Genomic DNA, 24,326 nt, shown 5'->3' with positions numbered 1-24,326 from the left:
CATTCTTAGCCCACTACATCTTATTTGTTGAGGGATTATTTTTAGTCACAAATAAATAGGGTTCTGTGAAATAAATCCCTGAATGAAAAATAAAGCAAGGTAACTAGAAACTCATAGACTCATAGATATTAAGGTCAGAAGGGACCATTATGAACATCTAGTCTGACCTCCTGCACAATGCAGGCCACAGAATCTCACCCACCCACTCCTGCAATAAACCTCTCACCTATGTCTAAGCTACTGAAGTCCTCAAATCATGGTTTAAAGACTTCAAGGTGCAGAGAATCCTCCAGCAAGTGACCCATGCCCCATGCTACAGAGGAAGGCGAAAACCCCCCAGGGCCTCTTCCAATCTGCCCTGGAGGAAAATTTCTTCCCGACCCCAATATGTGTGGTATTTCTGTCCCATCGATTCCCTCCAGAGACTCATATTCACCATACTTTTTCCTCATGTAGCGAGGAACTCATTTGTTTCCATCTACCACAGAGCACAGAAATGAGAGAGAGGACATCCGATGAAGTAAGTTGTAGCTCACGAAAGCTTATGCTCAAATAAATTGGTTAGTCTCTAAGGTGCCACAAGTACTCCTTTTCTTTTTGCTAATGTTTATTAGATGTATCAAGGGATATAGGGACTCTTTTTGTGTGTGTGTGAGTAGATTTACTTCCCATGAAAATGTGAAATCTAATGTAGGCACATGCTGTACAAACATCATAATACAATTCAATTACCGCAGCTTAACCCTGACCAGCAACACAGCTGCTACTCTAGTCTGGACCACATGTCCAGAGATTGCTACTCATTTCAAACGGTGTGATAGACAACCGAGGACTAAAGGACGAATGTGACATTCACTCACGTTGTAAGCTTTTCAGAGTAGGGACTATTTTATTATTTGTTTGCACAGCACAATGAATCCCTGTCCTGACTGGCACTGCTGGGCACAACTGTAATATAGATACTACTAATAATGGTAACCTAAATCAGACTCTGAACTTAGGCCTCCAGAGGTGAAAGGCTAGTACACTAACCCATGTGCCATTTACCCTGACTTCCCCAGGATTCAAAACTTTGAATGTTGTGCAAATTTAATGGTGTACGGAGGAAATCACCTATTCAGAAAAATCCCTATTTAGAGAATTCCATTAGAGATAAGTACTTGTTGCCACCATTACACCCCAATATTTGGAGCTAAATGTGAGAAAGGAGCATTTATACACCTGATATATAATATTATACTATGAATATATTTTAGCATTCCTTTTATTTATATACAATTACAGTTAATTAATGAATGACTAAGAAGTGAATTAAAATGCTTGTCTTGTTTATATGGTAGAGTAATTCACTCCATAGGGTTGTGATTTCTAAAGCGCACTACCATGTTGTGCATTAACTGGTCCATGTAGACCCTCCTGGTGCACTTTAATGTAGTTCTATTTGAAACTAAAGGTTCTCTAGTGTACACCAGCATGGTTTAGACAGCCAATTAATGCACAACATGTTAGTGTGCAGTAGAGTACTTTATTCCAGTATGTAGACAAGCCCAAAGTCTTCCTGTTCTGATGTTAATATTTCTAGAACAGCATGTTTTAAAAGAATAATTTTGCTAGTGATAGACAGTGGTATTATGCCACCACACTGAAGATCCAAACTCAACAGTGACTTTAGGATTTTCAGTCCTTGGGTCACTGAAGTAAAAAGACAAGATGCGGATTACATTTAATTCTGGTGAAAATATGGAGTAACTGCATTGACTTAAAAGGAGTTGGTCCAGATTTATAGTTGTGGTATCGAGATCAGAATCTGGGCCATGTTGTGGGGTGGATAGGTGACTACCTCTGTCTTTAGTGGGAGGGAGCAGAGAAAATGACATTATTATTACTATGTATTTGTATCACTGTGACATCTTATGTCTTCTCCATACTAGATAGTTAATGGAGCACAATTTAAAGGCAGCCTCTGAGGAAATCCTGCATTCTACCAGAGAAAGTACCATGAAGCTAGTAAAAGACAAGCAACAGACTTTTTATTTGTATAATAAACAGTAGCATCCAGAGGCTCTAACCAGAAGTGGGCCCCATTATGGTAGGCAATCAGGAATAACCTCATTGTGCTAGGCACAACACAGACACATAGGAACACACATTTCCTGCCCCGATCAACTGACAGTATAAGGGGAAAGGCAGTAACTCATATGAGAGGCACGTGAGCTTGGCCCACATTCTTGACAGCTGTGAAAATCTCTACTAACAAAGTTCAATCGATTTTTTTAAAATTAAGCTTTAAAAGTTTTAATTAAATCTCCAGTGTTTCCAATTTGTTAGAGAATGGAAAGATTGCTGGAATATGAAAGAAGCTAGAAGAGGAAGAGTTACAAAAAGATAAGATGCACATGGATGTAAAGAAACACTATAGTGCTATTTCAGTCAGCTGCACTACATCTGTAATCAAGGAGTCAAGTTTTAGAACTGCAGTCAAGAAGACATACAGTACAGTTTGCTCTGCTACCTAGTGATTTTGAATCTGGAGCAGTGCTACTCAAAGTGGTGGTCCGCGGACCGGCACGCATCGGCTGCCGGTCTGCGTGCACATTGGAAAAAAAAACTGCCAGTCCCCCACATCAGATAGCTTGAGAAGCACTGATCTAGAGAGTTCAGCAATGATGAATGCATCCAAATGACTGGCCATATATCTTTCTGATATTTCCTATGAAGATGACACCAAAACGTCAAAGGACAGCACTATTACTAATACCTGTTCAATAATATAAAAACTTTTAAATTAAAAAAGAAATGAACCATGCTTGATGTCCGTGGACTTGGAAAACACCAAAACTGCCATATAAATTAAAATATATAAATACTAGTAGGCCCTGTCCCACAGTAACTTTACTCAGGCAAAGCCTCTATTGATCTCAATGGTTATTTTGCCTAAGTAAGGACTGAAAGACCTGGCCAATATTTTACTTTTCATTTTCATACAAATAAATGTTGAAAAACATCATGTTCAGTCTCAATTTTATTTACTTTTTTTTTTTTTTGGCTATTACTCAGTGAATAACAAAGTGGTAGGCTAGCCCAAGAATCCTTTTGGTATTAAAATGAGTCTCCTAATACATGTTAACATAAAAACATTATCTTTGTGTAACAATTTTGTATGTCTAAATGTTCAAGTTGGATACTTTGTGGATTTTTGTCATAATTTACACTATGTTGATACACTAACAAACTGTCCTGAATACCTGAGAGCTTATAGAGACAAGGTGGGTGAGGAAATAATATTTTATTAGACCAACTTCTGTTGGTGAGAGAGACAAGCTTTCTGTGTGTTCGAAAGCGTGTCTCTCTCACCAGCAGAAGTTGGTCCAATAAAAAATATTACATCACTCGCTTTGCCTCTCTTATAGCCTGGGACTGACATGGCTCGAGCTATACTGCATTGGACCTTATACCAATTCATAGAATCATAGAATATCAGGGTTAGAAGGGACCTCAGGAGGTCATCTAGTCCAACCCCTGGCTCAAAGCAGGACCAATCCCCAATTTTTGGCCCAGATCCCTAAATGGCCCCCTCAAGGATTGAATTCACAGCCCTGGGTTTAGCAGGCCAATGCTCAAACCGCTGAGCTATGTGAAGAGGGGGTTAAAGTTCGTGTTTGTGGTCTCAGGTTATAAGAAACTGATTTTTTAAGACACAATAGATTTTTTCAGTTTTTTCCCCTTCACGGAAGTGAAGCCAAACTGCCCTTAAGAAAGATTACAGCAGTTTATGCTGTCAAGAGGCAGAGAGAGGAGCACTGGGAAGTGCAGCTGAATGGAGGTGGTGGCCATGTTTGCTTTGACAGGTTATGGCCTCAGTCCGTTTTGTAAACAATGGGAGATGGAGTCTATTTTGAGAAGGCCATCTTAACAGAAGGCATATTCTTTTGAAGACGACAATCCAAATACAGTAATGCGTTTTGGCTTGGTTAAGATGAACATCAATCTTTATTGTTTCTAAAGGGAAACCATACCTTTACTTTGCACAATATATTATCTCTGGTTAATAAATATTGATCATCTCAGAAGAGGTAATTGCTGTTTATTGATGCCACCATCATAACATTTATATAAAAACTTAAAATCTAAAATACTTTTTGGTATGTATGTTCGATATATAAATCTCTCCAACAATACAAGTAAACTATAAAATTTGTATCAATATAGTTTAATTTCACACTTTAAACAAATATAATTTGTACATAATTTATGTATTTATAAACTATAGTCTCAAATAGGATACAATTAAAATCTGGGTTTGCCTTATTTGACTGAATTCTATCTTCCACAAAAGTTTTATTTACTTCAAATGCCCTTTAATCATTGAATTGTTACAGTTTACAAAGTCCAAGAAGTGTATTCTTTATCCCACTATTCAAAGCTAATATATCAAGTGTGTAGTCTTGTAGTTCATTACATTTAGCGATCTGAAATTTAAGTGAAACAAAGCTTCCATTAGATGTGCCAATCACAAGTATATTAGATCTAAAGACAACTTTTGCTAAAACAAAACAAACTGTGCCTCCAGTCCTGCAGCAGGATCCATAAGCATGGATCCCTGCACCTATGGAAAGTCCCACTGATTTCAACAGGGCTCTGCACGAATGCAGGAATCCATGCTAGCAAATTCAATTGTAGGATCATGGTCTAAATATCAGAGCATTAGCTTTTCAGGGAAAAAACAAAGACTTGTAAAGCAATGTGAAAGCGAATATTGTGACAAAACATTGCTCATTGCATTTCTTAATGTTTATGAGCTATGATTTTCATAGAATAAGTTTGGTATCACCGTTATCTCCCAAAACTCAAGAGAAGTAATAGTATGAGAAAATAAATTAAACTGCGTTCTTTAGATTTCTTTAGGATGGAATACATGGGAGATAGTTTGAAATACTATATTCCATTTCTCTCCCTAGTGCTTATGTTAGATTTAATAGTTCTGTCTATTATTTTCAACAAGCCCATCCTGACTGCATCTGGCAGCAGTCAATGGCACTTTACTACCAGTTACCCATTTTTAAAGTTTAAGGCCTAGTCTAAACACGTTTTTTGTTCCAGAATAACTATTTCAAATAGGGGTGTAACTTTTTACTGAAATAGTTATATTGATAGAACCTCTAGTGTGGACACAGTTATACTAGTACAAAGGTGCCTTATAACATCTTACATATGGAAGGGGGATTAAGATATACTGGTATAGGGCACCTTTATCTAGTATAACTGAATCCACACTGGGAAAAGGATGTGTACCACTTTAAAACAGTACAACATTTGTGTGTAGATAGGCCTTAGTTTCAATAATTAATAAAGGTATATGTGGAGCATCAAACATTCTGGTTTAGCCTTATTGGTATAAATAAAAACTTAAAATTGGCTCTGCAACACAACAGGGCTGCTCACCTCCAGCATCTGGGCATCGTGGGAAAAGGAGGGCAATTAGAAGAGCATTTGGTGGCGGACATGATGGGGAAGAATATTATATACTTTCAACTTGAAGATTAAAAAAAATCTAAATCACAAATGTGAAACACATTCCTATGTGTCAAATTTTCAAGAGTGTGCAGCTAATCTGGAGTTCCCCTACAATGTTTCACACTACACAGGTGTGCGTGCAAAAATCATAGTTGCATGTGTAGTTAATTGATCTGTATGCAAATATTAGGTGTCTGCTCTTGAAAATGTTTTGCTACGAGAATCTAAAGAAAACAATCTAATTGTTTATTTACTGTGAATTCTTGAGTTTTGACAAATGAGGACTGAGACCAAATATATTCTAAATATAAACAACATAACACAAGAACTTTAAGAAATGGACTGTATATAAACCTATACTAAAAGAATGTTAATGTTGCAAAGTGAAGCACTCAGAAATTAGCAACTATCAGAGTCCCAATTTAAATACCATGCTCCAGGCTGTACTGGCTTTGATTAGCCATTATTACAGGTTTTATGTTGGCCACCAGAGGGAGCCAATTTTATTTCACATATACAATAGAAACAAAAAAGTCTGTTTTATTTTTAATAAAGATATGTTCCTGGTTCTCTGTACATTGTAGCAAGGGCAGAGGATGTCAGAATCAGAACAGAGCAGGTCAATGATATCATATCATACAGCTTCTTAAGGTCAACAGGTACATAATTTCATTTTAAATTAATCAGAATATACAAAAGAGGAGGAACAAATTCTGAAAATTATTTCGTCTATATGTGTCTTATCCTTTTGTCATTAACTAATTGTTCACTGGGGAAAGAAACACTACTGACTTTTATTTACTTTTTAATTTATTTAAAAAATTCTTACTATTTTATAAACTATAAATATGAAATATCAAAGTAAATGTAAAGTGCTTACCTTGTGACATTTAAAGCCATTATACTTGTAGAAGGCCTGCTTTTTGATCCAGGGGGAGGATGAAAAATCCGTCCTTCTTTATTAGTTGTGATGGGCTTAGAATATTTAACCACATAGGGCTCAGCAGAATGCGAAGGATAAGGATCGAATGTTCCTGCTTTCATGCCTCCTGCCTGGAAAAGAAAAGGAAAGTTTCGAAGTGCTAATTTACAGTATAATTGCTTTAACTGTATTTTTCCATACAAAGGTAACCCAGAACACGGCATGGCAAATCACATCATATTATGTACATATCAGAAAACCACATACCACGTGTTTAAAGTCAACAGGAAACTGTTAAGAAAATTTAAATAATTATACTGGTGAATACTTGATTGGACAAATTCTTTTCTATATATCCTGGATTATGAGGAAAGAATTTTAAAAATATAAAGGGGATTGTAAAAAAAAATTAAAAATTTTTTTAGGGTTTTATTGAGGCAAAAACAGAACCGATAAAGATCACCACTGGTTCCCATCAGTACAGCTCCAATGGTGGTACCAATAGTGATACCATATGGCAGGATTCAAGCATTATTATCAGCATGTTGCCTAACCATGCCCAGAGCACTAGACAATATGGTTGTAGATGCACCACAGGCTAGTCTCTACCAGCCCTCCCACTAGAACAGCAGTGAGAAGGGTGAGGAAGGGGTAGTACCACCTGCATCCTGGTGCTCTCAGATTTGGGGGCGCTGCACAGTTCTGAGTCCTTCAGACGAGTGCTAGGTGGAGGAGTTATCTTATTTTATTCCTACTGTTATGAACTGGGTGAAACCTTGTTAACAGTGAGTTAAAACCTCATTCAGATTGATAGGTGTGAACTCACCCTTCAATTAACATAACTGTAAGCATAAACCCCCACCCAAGACAAAAGGCATGTTTGAACCTGCCCAGGAGCTTTTGGCTGAGTATTGTTTGAGTAGAGGGTGTGTGTGAAGAGTGAGCACATAGAAATTAAGGACAGACAAGAACATAGAGAGAGGGAAAGGCAAGAAAGCCAAGGAGGAGCCTGTAAGCACAGCATGACTCTAGAACAAGCTAGAGAGTTAGCTTTGGGTCTGGGGTTGGCTTGGGGGCTGTAAGCTAAGAAACTGTTCCTTTTGTTCTTGATTCTTTCTGCGTTCAGAGACACAGGATTTTGTTCATTCCTTGTAAATAAACAAGAGTGTATCAAGGAAAATACCAGACTCCATCAATTTATACTTCTAACTGGAACATCCCCAGGGCCTCGAACTCTGACTAGCTGCTCTGATCGAAAACGGGCAACTTTACATATAAATTTGATTAACTAAATTTTAACAATTGCTCTGTGCTGATTTTAAAGATAAGCCTTTTTCAAGTTATTTAGAACATGGTTTATATGACAAAGTGACTCACCAGCCAGTGAACCACCTTGTGGCTTGGTGCAGCACTGTCAGGGTTTTCCTCTCTCTAACCTTGCTGACCCCACCATTCAGATCTGCTAGTGCCCTCCTTAGTCTGGTGACTTATACCTCCAGCCAGGTCACTTTTTAGCCTCCCACTTTCGGGGGTAAGTCAGAGTTCAGTCCAATAACAGTACAACTCTAGGCCCATTGGGCCTTACAAGCCTTGTCCAGGGGCTTCACCAGGATTTTCATTAGCTGTCTGTAGGGGAACCCAATCCCAACCTCTACCCTGGGTTTCTGTCCAGGACTCCTGTAGCAGGCACTTAAGTTCTTCTTCCCAGGCGCGCACCTTAGAGGGAACTATCGCGGACCACCTGAATGGAGTTCGCAGTCCACAGGTGGTCTGCGGACCACAGTTTGAGACCCTCTGGTCTAGTTATTACGTAGTCCTGTCTTGAGTGAAGGGGAATAGACTAGATGACCTACTCAGGTCTCTTCCAATCCTACTCTTCTACGATATTTGTCTTCTATACAATATGATTTAAACTTTCTACAAGAACACCACCAAATATTTTGATTTTCACTTTTTGCTACAGTACTTAAAGAGAGCAGACTCACCTTTTTAGCAGGAGAACTTGGTTTAAAGGGGTGTGCAACTGGCTTTTCTGGGGTTGGTTTCTTAGCGGGTGCCAAAGGTTTATCATCAAAATATGGATTTATGTCAAAATATTCCCGAGGATAGAGATTTAACTTGAAAGGCCCTCCTTTAACCAAACGCAAATGGTCTTCATGCACCTTCTGTAAAATAAGTAGTTTTAAAGGTATTACCTTGGGCATTTTTACCTCAGATTATTCTGAATAGAAAAAAATAAAAAGAGATTTAAATTCAATCTTGAAAAAAAAACTTACTTTTAGCAATGTATTTAATGTAATTTCCTCTGCCAATGTTAATCCTGGCTTCTACATATACCTTAGGCACAACATAATGCATAACGAAACAATCCATTGAGAACAACAAATGCTAGGAAACTATGACACACTAAAAGAAGAATTTAAGGACTTCTTAAAATAAGTAAATTAAAAACTCTTTAAGATCTTAAATTAATTAAAGAACACATGGTAGATGTATGGACTTTAACATTACAAATATAGTACAACCTTGCTAATTCATGCTAATGATGGGGAGCAAATTTTCATTGCTTAATGAATAAGAAACAAATGTTGCCCTCCTTCAGAGGACAGAGGTACCTGTGGCAACCAAAACAATGTGCTTCTACTGCATAAGGAGAAGACAGGATTTGGGGAGTTATACAATTGGTGGTACACCTTTTTTTAATTTAAATTTAGAGCTTGCAAGATGTGCCAGATTGACAACCCAGGAGAATTAAGTCCTTTATTTATCCTCCAGCTTCACAACAATGACCGGCTATGGGTTGACTTGTAGAGACCAACCACCTCTAAGACCAAGAGGATACTTCATTCTCTAACTCCGTTCAGTCCCTGATATTTCTCTTTTGTGTTCTATTTGAAGAGCTGAACAGAGAACTTGTGTGGAGGCCACCACAGTGTGGTGACAGTGTGAAACTTAGGTCTTGTCTTCACTACTGTGCTGTATCAGCGCAGCTGCATCTAGTGAAGACGTGCTTCATCAACAGGAGAGCACTCCCTCATCGATGTAATTACTCCACCTCAATGAGAGGTGGAAGCTATGTCGGCAGGAGAGTGTCTCCCATCAACATAGCCCAGTACAGACACCACTTTAAGTCGATGTAACTTATGTCACTGAGGGGGGTGGTTTTTTCATGCCCTGAATGATGTAAGTTACATCGACTTAAGTGGTAGTGTAGACAAGCCCTTAGTCATTCTGGAGAGCTCCTCCCCTATTTGTGGTCGGACTTGTATTATGTTACATGTTTCTAATCAGAGATGAGCCCCAAACAAACCCTAAATCTAAACACCCTCAGACTTCACAGGGTTCAGTTCTGGATCTGAACTTTGCAACTTGGGCCCAAACTACCAAAAAAATTTGCAATTTGGGTCATTCAAACTAATAAAAAATTAACCTTTCTAACCCAAATGTGAATTAGTAGCAAACAAAACCCCATTCTTGATGCTGAAACTTATAATATAAGTAAAGTAAAAGCTGTTTTATCTGGCACTTCACCAACTGGAAAGCTCTATAAACTGGCATTTCTGATCTTCACTGAAATTCCGGTTTATAGTTTGGTTGGTGCGGGGCCGGCAGTGGGTTGGGGCACGGGAGGGGGTATGGAGCGTGGGCTCTGGGAGGGAGTTTGGGTGCAGGAGGGGGATGGGGGTGCAAGGTGCCAGATCTGGGGCTGCTCACCTCGGGCAGCTCCTCACAAGCAGCGACCTGTCCTGGCTGCTCCTAGGCGGAGGCACGGCAGGCAGCTCTGCATGCTGCCACCATCCTGCCCTGAGCACTAGCTCCGCAGCTCCCATTGGCTGGGAACCACAGCCAATGGGAGCTGCAGGGGCAGTGCCTGCAGGCGCCTGCCGCACCTTTGCCTCAGAGTGGCCAGGACAGGGAGCTGCCTGAGGTGAGCACCCCCTGGATCCGGCACCCTGAAACCCCTCCCGTGCCCCAACCTGCTGCCCTGAGCTCCCTGCCACACCCAAACTGCCTCCCTCTTGTTAACTGGCATTTTTCACTTACTGGGCACCCCCATTCCTCCAATATGCTGGATAAAACAGCTTCTACTGTATTTTTCCCCTCAAAATCTCAATTTAACTCCAAAAAGATATTAGTTTGTGGTAAAAATATAAAGCTCAAAAATACTTATTCCTATGGCAAAAAAGCCCTCTTTCAGCTATCATTGTCCCCCACATATGATGAAAGTATACAATATTAGTGAGATTGATACATATAAATATAAATATAGCAGCCTTCTCATATTTACTAAGTTATTTAGTGAAATACAGATGATATGCTCTATTTTTGTACAGCCCCTGATAAAACAGAGTCCCAGTCCATGACTGGGGTTCCTAGGAGCTACCACAATACAAATAAAAATAAATAAATAAATAAAAAATTAATTTGGGTCTCTCTTTCTCTCTCTGAATTCAATACTTTGGGTCAAATCCTTAGCCCACTGCACAGCCCAAGCAATAGGACTCTGTGCTGGGGTGACTAAGAGGGAAAGAAATGATATATTTAACAAAAAAGGCAATTTATCTGCAGTCCACTTGGCAAATAAATAAATACTGGTTGCTTTAGGCTAAAAAAAAAACCACAGGAAAGGTAAACTGTTTGCAAATAGTGATTAAATAAAGTTACTGAATAGTTTTACCTTTGCATTCATTTTTCCGATTTCATACACCTCACTTGAGTGTGGGTACTGTTTACCTATGGTAAGATTTGGATATCTGTGTAAAGAAAATTAGTAATGGTGACTTCAAAGTTCAGCATTTAATGAAATGCTATTCAGGAAATTATACTGAATGTTTTACCCATATCCAGTTCCTTTCTTTCCAGGATTTGTGTAAAGGTTCTTTCCAGGAGGAGCATATGCTGTTTTCCCTCTTAGTTGTGCACTGAAGAATGGATATGGACCACCTATAGTTCCATAATAAGTACCCACTCCGCATCTGAAATATAAAATAAACACATAATACAATAATTATTGTTAGTAACAATAAATTAATAATTCGTACCCATTCAGTGCTCTATAGCTTCAAAATTCTGAATGATATTAATTGAAAAACAAGCAACTAACATTTTTGGAGTACACATACAAAAGTTGAGGTTCTGTTCATTCCGCACGTACAACAACGATCCTATGCACAGTGTGTTAGAAGCACACAATGGGAGTAGATGGCTTTTGTTTTTATATTGTTTATATATTATTGGCAACCAGATAGCAAGTGTGAAAAATTGGGACGGGGGTGGGGGGTAATAGGCACCTACATAAGACAAAGCCCCTAATATCAGGACTGTCCCTATAAAACTAATAATTGACTAATTAATAATTATAAATGTATATAGACATAAGAATATATATAAGAATAATATATAAATGTATATAGGCAACAAATATTTTATAACAGCCGACATCAGCCATGTAAACATATGAAAACAAATATTAATATATAAAACTTCCATCAGTGCCCCCCAACTAGTGAAAGGTATTGCTAATCATCAAAGGCAACGGCAAACAAATTTGGGATTTTGCTATTATAGAAAACAAAAGTTGGAAGAACTTCAAAAAAGTGATAATAGAATCATAGAATATCAGGGTTGGAAGGGAATTCAGGAGGTCATCTAGTCCAACCCCCTGCTCAAAGTAGAACCAATCCCCAACTAAATCATCCCAGCCAGGGCTTTGTCAAGCCAGGCCTTAAAAACCTCTAAGGAAGAAGATTCCACCACGTCCCTAGGTAACCCATTCCAGTGCTTCACCACCCTCCTAGTGAAAAAGTTTTTCCTAATATCCAACCTAAACCTCCCCCACTGCAACTTGAGACCATTACTCCTTGTTTTGTCATCTGCTACCACTGAGAACAGTCTAGATCCACCCTCTTTGGAACCCCCTTTCAGCTAGTTGAAACCAGCTATCAAATCCCCCCTCAGTCTTCTCTTCTGCAGACTAAATTATCCCAATTCCCACAGCCTCTCCTCATAACTCATGTGCTCCAGCCCCCTAATCATTTCTGTTGCCCTCCACTGGACTCTTTCCAATTTTTCCATATCCTTCTTGTAGTGTGGGGCCCAAAACTAGACATAGTACTCCAGACGAGGCCTCACCAATGCCGAATAGAGGGGAATAATCACTTCCCTTGATCTGCTGGCAATGCTCCTACTTAGACAGCCCAAAATGCTGTTAGCCTTCTTGGCAACAACGGCACACTGTTGACTCATATCCAGCTTCTCATCCACTGTAACCCCTAGGTCCTTTTCTGCAGAACTGCTGCCGAGCCACTCGGTCCCTAGTCTGTAGCAGTGCATGGGATTCTTCCATCCTAAGTGCAGGATTCTGCACTTGTCCTTGTTGAACCTCATCAGATTTCTTTTAGCCCAGTCCTCTAATTTGTCTAGGTCCCTCTGTATCCTATCCCTACCCTCCAGCGTATCTACCACTCCTCCCAGTTTAGTGCCATCTGCAAACTTGCTGAGGGTGCAATCCACGCCATCCTCCAGATCATTAATGAAGATATTGAACAAAACCGGCCCCAGGACCGACCCTTGGGGCACTCCGCTTGATACCGGCTGCCAACTAGACATGGAGGCATTGATCACTACCTGTTGAGCCCGATGATCTAGCCAGCTATCTGTCCACCTTATAGTCCATTCCTCCAGCCCATACTTCTTTAACTTGCTGGCAAGAATACTGTGGGAGACCGTATCAAAAGCTTTGCTAAAGTCAAGGAATAACACGTCCACTGCTTTCCCCTCATCCATAGAGCCAGTTATCTCATCATAGAAGGAAATTAGGTTGGTCAGGCATGACTTGCCCTTGGTGAATATATGCTGACTGTTCCTGATCACTTTCCTCTCTGGAAGTGCTTCAAAATTGATTCCTTGAGGACCTGCTCCATGATTTTTCCAGGGACTGAGATGAGGCTGACTGGCCTGTAGTTCCCCAGATCCTGCTTCTTCCCTTTTTTAAAGATGGGCACTTTTTCCAGTCATCCCAGACCTCCCCCAATTGCCGTGAGTTTTCAAAGATAATGGCCAATGGCTCTGCAATCACATCTGCCAACTCCTTTAGCACCCCCGAGTGCAGTGCATCTGGCCCCATGGACTTGTGCTCGTCCAGCTTTTCTAAATAGTCCTGAACCCTTCTTTCTCCACAGAGGGCTGGTCACCTCTTCCCCATGCTGTGCTGCTCAGTGCAGTAGTCTGGGAGCTGACTTTGTTCGTGAAGACAGAAGCAAAAAAAGCATTGAGTACATTAGCTTTTTCCACATCCTCTGTCACTCGGTTGCCTCCCTCATTCAGTAAGGGACCCACACTTTCCTTGACTTTCTTCTTGTTGCTAACATACCTGAAGAAACCCTTCTTGTTATTCTTAACATCTCTTGCTAGCTGCAACTCCAAGTGTGATTTGGCCTTCCTGATTTCACTCCTGCATACCTGAACAATATTTTTATACTCTTCCCTGGCCATTTGTCCAATCTTCCACTTCTTGTAAGCTTCTTTTTTGTGTTTAAGATCAGCAAGGATTTCACGGTTAAGCCAAGCTGGTCGCCTGCCATATTTACTATTCTTTCTACACATCGGGATGGTTTGTCCCTGCAACCTCAATAAGGATTCTTTAAAATACAGCCAGCTCTCCTGGACTCCTTTCCCCCTAATGTTATTCTTCCAGGGGATCCTGCCCATCAGTTCCCTGAGGGAGTCAAAGTCTGCTTTTCTGAAGTCCAGGGTCCGTATTCTGCTGCTCTCCTTTCTTCCTTGTGTCAAGATCCTGAACTCGACCATCTCATGGTCACTGCCTCCCAGGTTCCCATCCACTTTTGCCTCCCCTACTAATTGTGAGCAGCAGGTCAAGAAGAGCTCTGCCCCTAGCTGGTTCCTCAAACACTTGCACCAGGAAATTGTCCCCTGCACTTTCCAAAAACTTCCTGGAATGTCTGTGCACTGCTGTATTGCTCTCCCAGCAGATATCGGGGTGACTGAAGTCCCCCATGAGAACCAGGGCCTGTGATCTAATAACTTCTGTTAGTTGCCTGAAGAAAGCCTCATCCAACTCATCCCCCTGGTCTGGTGGTCTATAGCAGACTCCCACCATGACATCATCCTTGTTGCTCACACTTCTAAACTTAATCCAGAGACTCTCAGGTTTTTCTGCAGTTTCATACTGGAGCTCTGAGCAGTCATACTGCTCTCTTACAGACAATGCAACTACCCCACCTTTTCTGCCCTGCCTGTCCTTCCTGAATAGTTTATATCCATCCATGACAGTCATGTGAGTTATCACACTAAGTCTGTTATTCCAATCACATCATAATTCCTTGACTGTGCCAGGACTTCCAGTTCTCCCTCCTTGTTTCCCAGGCTTCTTGCATTTGTGTATAGGCACTTAAGATAACTCGCTGATTGTCCTGCTTTCTCAGTATGAGGCAGGAGTCCTCCCCTCTTATGCTGTCCTTCTCGTACTTCCTCCTGGTATCCCACTTCCCTACCTACCTCAGGGCTTTGGTCTCCTTCCCCCAGTGAACCTAGTTTAAAGCCCTCCTCACTAGATAAGCCAGCCTGCTTGCGAAGATGCTCTTCCCTCTCTTCGTTAAGTGGAGCCCGCCTCTGCCTCGCAATCCTTCTTCTTGGAACACCATCCCATGGTCAAAGAATTCAAAGCCTTCTCTCCAACACCACCTGTGTAGCCATTCGTTGACTTCCACGATTCGACAGTCTCCACCTGAGCCTTTTCCTTCCACAGGGAGGATGGTGGGGGAACTTATCTGATTCTAATGCACGGAGGAGAAAATCCAGGCCAGGAGGGATGGGAAGGACTAGATTAGAGCAAGAAGACTGGTGAGACTGGAGGTGGAGCGGGAGAAACAGTGACAGGGAGTTGGAGGGAGAGACTGGGACTGGTTGTGCAAGGACACTGGGACTGGGGGCACAGGAAATGCTTGGGCAAGGAGACTGGGAGCTAGTGGGGAAGTAGAGGCTGTGACTGGAAGCTAGTAAGGGAACAGAGGAAGAAAACTGGAAGCCCGTTGGCTGGGGAGTGGAGAACACTGAGATGAGATGAGGAATTGTGGGGAGGGAGGGAGGAACTGGGACTGGCTGGGTAGAGGGGATGAGACAAGCAGCCAGGGAGGGAACATGGGGGGAATCTGAGATTGGATGAGGACCCCAGAGAAGGAGACTGGGACAGGGAGGTAGTGGGAGGGGGAAGAGGAGAGATCAAATCAGATGAGGAGCTGGGCATGGTGGGGACTGGGACTGACTGGGCAAGGAAACTGGGGACCAGAGCCATCCCTAGGGTATGGCACATCGTGGCGACTGCCCCGGGCCCCGCGCTTTGGAGGGTCCTGTGCTTCCTGAGGAGGTGGGTGGGGGGCGAGGAGGAGCCCCCCTACCAATGTCCCCCTACCCCCAGCGCCTCCTGCAGGCCCCGCTGATCAACGCGTCCCCCTCCTTCCCAGCGCCTACTGCTGATGAGCTGTTTTGTGGCATCTGGACTGGGCACTGTGGGGGTGGAAAGAGGGTGCAGCATGCTCAGGGGAGGGGGCAGAACTGGACGGGGAAGAGGCGGAGTGGGACAGGGGTGGGGCCTTGAGGGAAGGACTGGAGTGGGGGCAGGGCCTGCGCGGAGCCAGGGGGAGCACCCTCCAGCAGATAGAAACTGCGTGCCTATGTCCATGGCCCTGCTGGGGACAAGGAGTTGGGGTGGGAGTGGTGGAACTAGGACTGGCTGGGCAAGCAGATTGGAATAGATGTGGGGAGGGGGAGAGACTGGAAGTCTGGAGGAAGACTGGGACTTGGAGAGCAAACTGAGAGAAGAGCAGAACTCTCTGGGCAGGGAGACGGGGACTGGGATGAGAAACCTCAAGAGTGGAGACTGGGGCTGGAAAGGTAAGGAGCATGGGACTGGGACAAGGAGGCAGGGATGAGGAAGAGACAGGACTGGGACTAGGACAGGTTCAATGGGATGGAGAGGAAGAGATCAAGATTGGGAGAAACAGGCAGAGAATCGTCTTCCAGAACCCGGAATGAAACCCAAGACTCCTCTGCTGTCAACAATATTCACGAAACCCACTAACAAAAAGTTCGTCTTATCTCCCTCTAGCTCAAGTGGCAGAGATGTGTGTGGTGGAACTAAAGGTTCCACGCCTGCTGAGGAACCACATGGGTCAGTGTGATGCCACATGATGGAATTTTAGTTTTGCGGTTTGCTTTTTTAAAACTTTTCAGAGACAATCACTAATTATGTGTTTCTCATTTTCTGGGTTCCCAATCTGAAGCCCTGACATCTTATTTGGAGAAGTGCTGAGCCCTCACAACTGCAACTGAATTCAGTGAGAGCTGTGCTTGAATATATAAAGTGTTATATATTGCTAGCACCTCATTTTTCAGAGTCCTTAAGTGTCTAAAATTGGGCAACCAAAATTAGTAAATACTTTTTACCTTAATCTCTCTGTGCCTCTGCTCCCCCTCACCTCATATGGGTTTTGTGAAGTTAATTTCATTAATGTAGACGAAGCCCTTGAGTACTATAGTGATAAGCACCCAAGACAAACTCATGAGTAAATTAATAATTCTGTCTTCAATAGTGGGTTTCAATAGTATGCAGTAAATAAGGCCTAGGGCATATGGTGAACAATGAGGAGAAAACAAAATATCAAATTGCTGTTCGTTAAGTGAGCAACATCCATCTTGTGCTCTAAATGAGGCAGGGGTCATGTGGAAAAATAATGTGATTATGTAACCACTGTACCCCAATGCCTATGTACAAGAGGGCCAAATTAAGGTAGCACAGGCAACCTTCCATTGGCTTCAGTGGACTTGAGCTCGGGGCTAGGTGTGCATGGCAATTAAATCCTATTGGGTTGGGGTGGTTTCTATAGAAAATATCGCAGAGGTAATAGAAGTGTCTGAGTGAGTGTGTCTCCCTTAACTATAGTGGGATAGCACTCGCCTCCCCATTCTCTGCTCACCAAAGATAGCACAGGCATATACACACCAGCTCCTACATCCCCATTATGGCTGCTCAACTGTCAGTGAATAATTCCCTCTTTATGGGTCAACTATCCAGGCTCCTAGAACCACCTGATTTCCAACCTCTCTAGTGGAGGGGCTACGGTGTGAGACTGATCTACTTTGCAGTGGGGAGAGAGGATGGACTCAGAACTCGGTGGAGAAATGGGACATAAAGATGGCTTAAAACCACCTTTGTACGCACATAACAGAGCACAGCTTGGACACAGGCCAGGATCTGGGCCTTCTACTTCATTGTGATGCAGTCCATGGTAGATGAAAGGGGCCAGTTCCTGGATATTTATGATGAATGATCAGACAAAGTGTATGATGAACAGATTTTCAAGCATACTGAAATGTGCAGGAAAAGAAAATAAGGTACAATGTTCCCACTAGACGCCACAGCCATTAACAGAATCTCAGCCCAGATGACTCTTGGCTGAAGAAGCCCCATTTCCTCTCCAAACCTTCTGACATCTGGGGGATACTTTTTAGCAATCTTCCATTTGAAAAAACGGGCAAATCCAACTACAGACAAGTGAAATTAAAGCCCTACTTAGATGGCCAAATTCTGGCTGCCTATGTGCATAAGTATGCATCAACAAAATAGCATATACACCCATGGTATTTCTAGAGCATATGGCAGAAAATGACCAATCCTGGCTCCTCAAAAAAATGAACAAGAGGCTACTCTCCAAGCTTTTCACAACCCAAGCCACAGAGAGATGACTGGACATAGCCAATAACTGGTTTGTGTAGTGCAGTGGTCACCAACCGGTCAATTGTGATCGACTGGTCGATCCTAGAGGATCTCCCAGTTGATCACGATCTCCAGTAGCACAATAGGGCTGCCGCTAAGACTCCCTGCCTGCCTCAGCCCCACGCTGCTCCCAGAAGTGGCCAGCGTGGCCCTGGGGGTGGGCGTGGCAGGGGTCTCCCTCCGCATGCTGCTCCTGCCTGCAAACACCGCCCCTGCAGCTCCCATTGGCCAGGAATGGGGAGCTGTGACCAATGGGAGCTGCAGGGGCAGTGCTTGCAGAGAGTGGCAGCATGCAGAGCCACATTCTGCCTGCCCCCTCCCCAGGGACCGCCGGGGCGTGTTGGCCCCTTCCGGGAGCAGCATGGGGCCGGGGTAGGCAGGGAGCTTGCCTTAGCAGCAGCCACGCAGCACCGCCAACCGGGAGCTGCCGGAGATAAGTGCTGCCTGGCAGGAGCCACGCCCCAACCCAGAGCCTCTTCCCAGAGCCAGCACCCCCACCCCCTCCTATAACCCAACACTCTGCCCCAGTCCGGAGCCCCCTCCTGCACCCAAACTCCCTCCCAGAGCTTGCACCCCTCATCCCCTCCTGCACCCCAATGCCCTGCCCCACACTCAGCCCAGAGACCCCTCCCACATTACAAACCCCTCGGCCCCAGCCCAGAGCCCACATCCCCTCCCGAACCCCAACCCTCCGCCCCAGCCCGGTGAAAGTGAGTGAGGGTGGGGGAGAGCGAACTACGGAGAGAGGGGGGGATGGAGTGAGTGGGGCGGGGAGTAGATCCTGGGTTGCCCTTACATTCAAAAAGCGATCTTGGGCGTAAAAAGGTTGGAGACCACTGGCGTAGTGAGTACTGCAGAAGCCACCAGAACACTGGCAAAGCAGCAGAGTATATATGTAGCTAGGCTTTATATTTTTATATATAGTTAGTAAACATGGCTATTTAGAATCCAACTGTGTCCATATGCTCTCCTCATATTATTAATGTGGTATAGAGTGCAAAGACATGATAATTTGGATATTATTCCGTATGCATTCCTTGACTTTTGAATATCCCCTGCAAACAGTTCACCCTCAAAGATTATCCCTACTCCTAGTAAGAAGAGAGTGGTGTAGGCTCTTTGAGAGGCACAAAGTCACCTATATATTATGGACAAGGCTACAATTTTTTCATGGAGGTTGTGGAAGTCAGCCCTATCAGCTGGGGCGGGGCCGCAGCTCCTGGCCGCATTGGGCAACGGGGTCCCCCCACAGCTCCCTGCCTCTGTGGGTGGCGCCCTTCCGTCCCCCAAGCTCCCAGCTGCCACAGGCAGTGGGGCCACAGTTGCAAGTCACCTGGGAGCTCTGGGCCACTGAGGGCAGCAGGGGCCCCCAGAGCTTGAAGCAGCCCCCACAGCTGCCCAACATCTGCAGGTGGTGTGGGGACCCTGCAGCTGAGCTCCCCGTTTTGTCAGGGATATTTTTAGTAAAAGTCACGGACAGATCACGGGCTTCTGTGAATTTTTCTTTATTGCCTGTGACCTGTCCGTGACTTTTACTAAAAATATCTGTGACAAAATCTTAGCCTTAATTATGGACACATATACATTACAGTGTATACAGGATAAGTGTACATTTGGGGACACAGAAGCAGAGTGGGGACATTATGCCTGATTGTAAATACCTGCCAGAGTCTGGCCCATAGTTTTTAATATCCCTTTAAGACAATCCTTGTGTTTTAATAAATGGATCGGACAGCTTACATTTCTTTCAATATAACAGACTTTTCCCCCTGCCTGTCTGTATTTTTATTAAAAAGCCCCAAAAGCAGGAAAACTGCTTAGCCCAATAACAGATACATGAACTCTTGCTTTAACTGTAATTGTGTGAAGCTACATGGGGTCTTTGTTCAGATAGATAAATATTTTCATCAAAACATCAAACGCACTGCAGGCTATTTATGTCTCTGTATCCTCTGACCAACTCAGTCATAGAGGTGTCATCCCATGGTGTTTTCAGTGGGTAGTGCTTTTGGCCTGGTAGTGCCCATTTGTCTCCAGCACCGTGGACTGATCATGCTTTAATATTAGGTATTATAAAAACTCCAAGGTAATGGAACTCTGGCAATGGAAATAGAGAAATTCAGGATAGCGGATTCTGTTAGTCCCATTTCCCATGATGCAGTACTCTTAGCTTCATACAATATTCTGCTAGAGATCTTTAATGTCTCTTTAAGTTTATGTTGGTTATTAGGTGTATGGACTATGGCAGTACTGTGTTTTAACACTGCATCTTTATCATATGTTGTACATATTTTCTCATAAAAACAAAACCATACTGTTGTTAACAGTTAACTTTTTTATAAAAGTTGTGACAAATTATTTTTAATGCAGCACACACACACAAAAAAGGCAGCCTTTCCCAACACTTACGGCAGTTTGACTCCATTGCTTGGAAGGAATGCTTTGCCCATATTTTTCTTTGACTCTGCCAATCTATATCGCCTCCTTAGTTGCACAGGGTTTGAGTAGGCTTCACCTTCGAAAACCCTCACAAACTGAGGCTCAAAGTAACCTGCCTGAAGAGCTGACAGCATTTTGGTACCCCCAGGTAACATTTGTTTGTTCTTGCTTGCAGCTTCATTGAAAGGGCCTTTAAAACAAGTAAGCATTGTAAATATTCACTTAACTCTACAGATTCTCTTAATTTAAATTTAGAAATTAAAAATGAAGACTGGGTATGGATGGTTCAAAGGGGCTGATAATGCAATACAGAACCTTTCATCTGTAAGTCACATGTGGTAGTGACTGATTGCTGATACTATATGGCAACTGTTCAGTAACCTAATATATGAAAAATGAATTGTTTGACTCAGTCAAGTTTCTAGTGGCATGCACCATAACACAAAAATACCATTGCAATTAGCACCTTTCGGAGGGAGGCCATAACTATTCTGCACTAACATCTAGCATTATCTAGAAGAGGAAGGTATAACAGGATCCAATGGCTGGAAGTTGAAACTAGACAAATTCAGACTGGAAATAAGGCATGATATTTTAAGTGAGAATAATTAGCCATTGGAACAATTTACCAAGGGTCATGATGGATTCTCCATCACTGATCATTTTAAAATCAAAATTGGAAGCTTTGCTAAAAGATCTGCTCTAGGAATTATTTTTGGGGAAGTTCTATGGCCTGTGTTACACAGGAGGTCAGACAAGATGATCACAATTGTCCCTTCTGGCCTTGGAATCAATGAACATCACTTCACAAAGGCTGACTCTTACTGAGGGTCAAACTCTGTTATCCTGGACTGATCATGAGTAATACCACGAGTAGTTCCAATGAACAAGAGTGAGGATGAAAGAATCCAGCCCTAAGTAATAAATAAATAAATCTCCTATGCACATTGGTCAACTACAAGCAAAGAAATAAAAGATTACCACTAAATTTAAAGTACTGAAAACATAATCTTATAACAGAAATGCCAGTTGGAGCAGCCACACAGAAAAAACTACCTACTCTCAGCATTGGCATGTCAGGAGAAGATAAGGCTTTCCATAATGCCAGTTCAGTTTTAACATTACAAATGCAAACAAAGATAACCGAGGAGCAAACCTGTGGAGCAATTTACTGTTGGATTAAGGCATCATATTAATGCTGTTCTGCAGCTGAGTCTCTTAGCAGAATATTCAAAATAATGAAGATAATTTGCATATTGACTGACAAAGAAAATTGGTGTCCCATTTTTTGTTTTCTTTCAGTACAATTGGGAAACAGTTTCAAAGGACCTAATTTCTTAAAATGTTCATTTTAAAGAAGTAATTAAATGCTATACATATCCTATAGAGTAATCTACTTTACCTGGTTTGTCAGGGGTTTCATAAATTTTAATTGGTCGCCTGTTAACCTAATTTTACATAATTTATCTACATTTCTCAAAAGTCACAGCTATTAATTTAAAATTTGAGTCATAAGGACATTATAAATTTTAAAAAATGCTGCTCTCATTTGGGACGTGCAAATGCTGGAGGGCTACACAATCTGTGAGTTGACATTTCCAAGGGAAAGAATGCCCAATGTGGAAAGCCAAAAGAATATGTACTATACCAAAAGTCTAAAAGTAAATCCATTTGCAATGTCTTTGCATGGAGCAGCTGGAATCCTACCACCACTTATATCCCATGGTGTGATGAAAAGAAGCCCCTGGAAATCTCCACAATTATGATAGAGAAGGGGGATGAGTCACTGGACGTGACACCTACTCCCCACCAGCAGGTAGGTAAAGACCAGTAATTTCAATAGTATATTTTATCTGTAACTTGGACAACAAAATGCAGCATATATATTTTTATTAATCTTAATACATAAAACTCGGCTAAACTGAAAAATATTTACCTTTTTTCTGCCATCTCTTTTTGCATTTATTGTGACATATTAAGCAGACCTCTACTAAAAATGGATTATGCCACACTGAGCAAAGATAGAGAGCTTTTTGGTTACTAAGAAAACCCAGATGTCTCTAAAACGACTAATAGAAAACAGTGAGTCAGTAGAAAGACAGATTAGATGGCTATTGGAAATATCCTTATTGCTAAAATGAAATGTACTTACGCATATAGTGTGTGACATATTTATCTCCAATGGTAACATACTCCATTTCACTGAAGAGGCCAATCCTCTCCATGTCAGATTTTCCTTCTCCAGGCATGGTTGGTTCTGTGTGACACTTCACTACACTAGAAAATGTAGATGTTTTCTTATGCTCACTTCTTTTACTGCAAAGCCATACAAATAGAGTTACAGTCAAAGTCTGCAACAAGTTTAAGCATTTAAAATAAAATGTACCATTATGGTGCTGAGATTCTTTGGTTCAAAAGCATTAGCACTCAATTCCTTTAAGTTTCTGTTGTACTCAGCATGTAACACTATCTATAACGTAGGACATAACTGGGGTGGTGATGGTGAGAAGAGGACTGAACTAGACTGTCTGGGAGAGAGCCAGCATTAACACATGTCCTTTAAAAAAAAAAATTTAAAACCATTATGAGACAGATGTGGCCCACATTCATCTGTGGTGTAAATGGGTTCAACTCTTATTAAAATCTCTGGATCAGAATTTGGTAACGAGTACCCTTAAAATATTGAGATCAGGGATCTGAGTAGTGCAGATCGTTGTTAAGGATATGCAGGATAGCATATCCTTTTACTTTCTGGATTACCTTCAGCTGTGCTTTGTAGTCATCCTTGGTTAACAATAGACAGGAGATGTGAAGGAGTTTTGGGATCCCTATTGTGGTAACCTAAATCCTAATCCTGAGAAGTGCTGACCAGTTACAATTCCCACTGACTTCAAAAATGTAAATGATTGAGGTCAATGGTAGCTATGGGTGCTCAGCTCTTCTCAGGATCAGTCCCCTAATCAGCATACAAAGAGACTACTGAGCACTGCATTAAGGATATATGGTGTATAATATATTTTACCTGCCTCTCAGGGATGCTGAGCAATTTAATGTATTAATATTTGTAAAGCTTTTTGGATGGAAGATGTTGCAGAAGTGTGCAGAAGTGCAATGTACTGTTAAAAAAGTAAAAACTGATTTTAAATGATGATGTAACCACCAGTTACATACAAACACACAAATATAACTACATCGGTTTACATACACGTAAATATATTTTTGTAACTATAATTACAGCAGCGTATGACTAATCAATGCATAAATATAATTACAGCATCAATTATTGCATATATTTGCATGATTAAACAATTTGCATGAAATCTTCCTTTACAGTAACGACTGACTGTTAATTGCAGTGGCTGAGGTGAGCCGCATAGAGAGGGAATAATCCGCAGCACACGCTTTAAGGAGGACGTCTGGACTGATTTCTCACTCACCTCACACCAACCTCGCCAGGTGTGTTGCAGAGGGTCAGCGGCAGCCCCCTCCTCTCCGCATCCCCAGGCGGCGGCAGCAGCAGCAGCTTCTGAGAGGTACAGGACTCTGCCCAGGACTCTTTGTTGATGCAGTTGCTCTGGATTCGGGAAAGTCCAACAACACATGAACAGCATTTCAGTGTTGTCCCCCCTGTCTGTCGAGTCCTGTTGGTATAGTCCA

The 24,326-nt window shown here is 42.2% G+C and overlaps 1 protein-coding gene across 5 annotated transcripts; it reads right to left on the bottom strand.

Annotated features, from left to right (window-relative positions):
* Window positions 1–2,008: 2,008 nt before the first annotated feature.
* C4H4orf47 (chromosome 4 C4orf47 homolog) lies at window positions 2,009–24,280 on the bottom strand. 5 transcript variants are annotated; one of them, XM_043546093.1, is made up of 9 exons: window positions 24,103–24,280; window positions 23,692–23,785; window positions 22,822–22,985; window positions 20,640–20,859; window positions 11,275–11,412; window positions 11,115–11,190; window positions 8,422–8,601; window positions 6,395–6,567; window positions 3,385–4,469 (listed from the first exon to the last, which is right to left on the bottom strand). In XM_043546093.1, exons 1-9 carry the CDS (start codon window positions 24,278–24,280, stop codon window positions 4,424–4,426), a joined length of 1,269 nt encoding a protein of 422 aa, XP_043402028.1. In that variant the 3' UTR covers window positions 3,385–4,423. The 5 variants fall into 5 exon arrangements, with proteins under 5 accessions (XP_007063710.1, XP_043402028.1, XP_043402029.1 ...); XM_043546094.1 differs by lacking the exon at window positions 24,103–24,280 and adding an exon at window positions 24,014–24,075; XM_007063648.4 differs by lacking the exon at window positions 23,692–23,785 and having other exon boundaries at window positions 2,009–4,469; window positions 24,107–24,255.
* Window positions 24,281–24,326: the final 46 nt, after the last annotated feature.

This window comes from Chelonia mydas, chromosome 4 (assembly GCF_015237465.2).
Source record: "Chelonia mydas isolate rCheMyd1 chromosome 4, rCheMyd1.pri.v2, whole genome shotgun sequence".
Lineage (NCBI taxonomy): Eukaryota > Metazoa > Chordata > Testudines > Cheloniidae > Chelonia > Chelonia mydas.
This window is presented reverse-complemented; position numbering and strand designations above follow the sequence as displayed.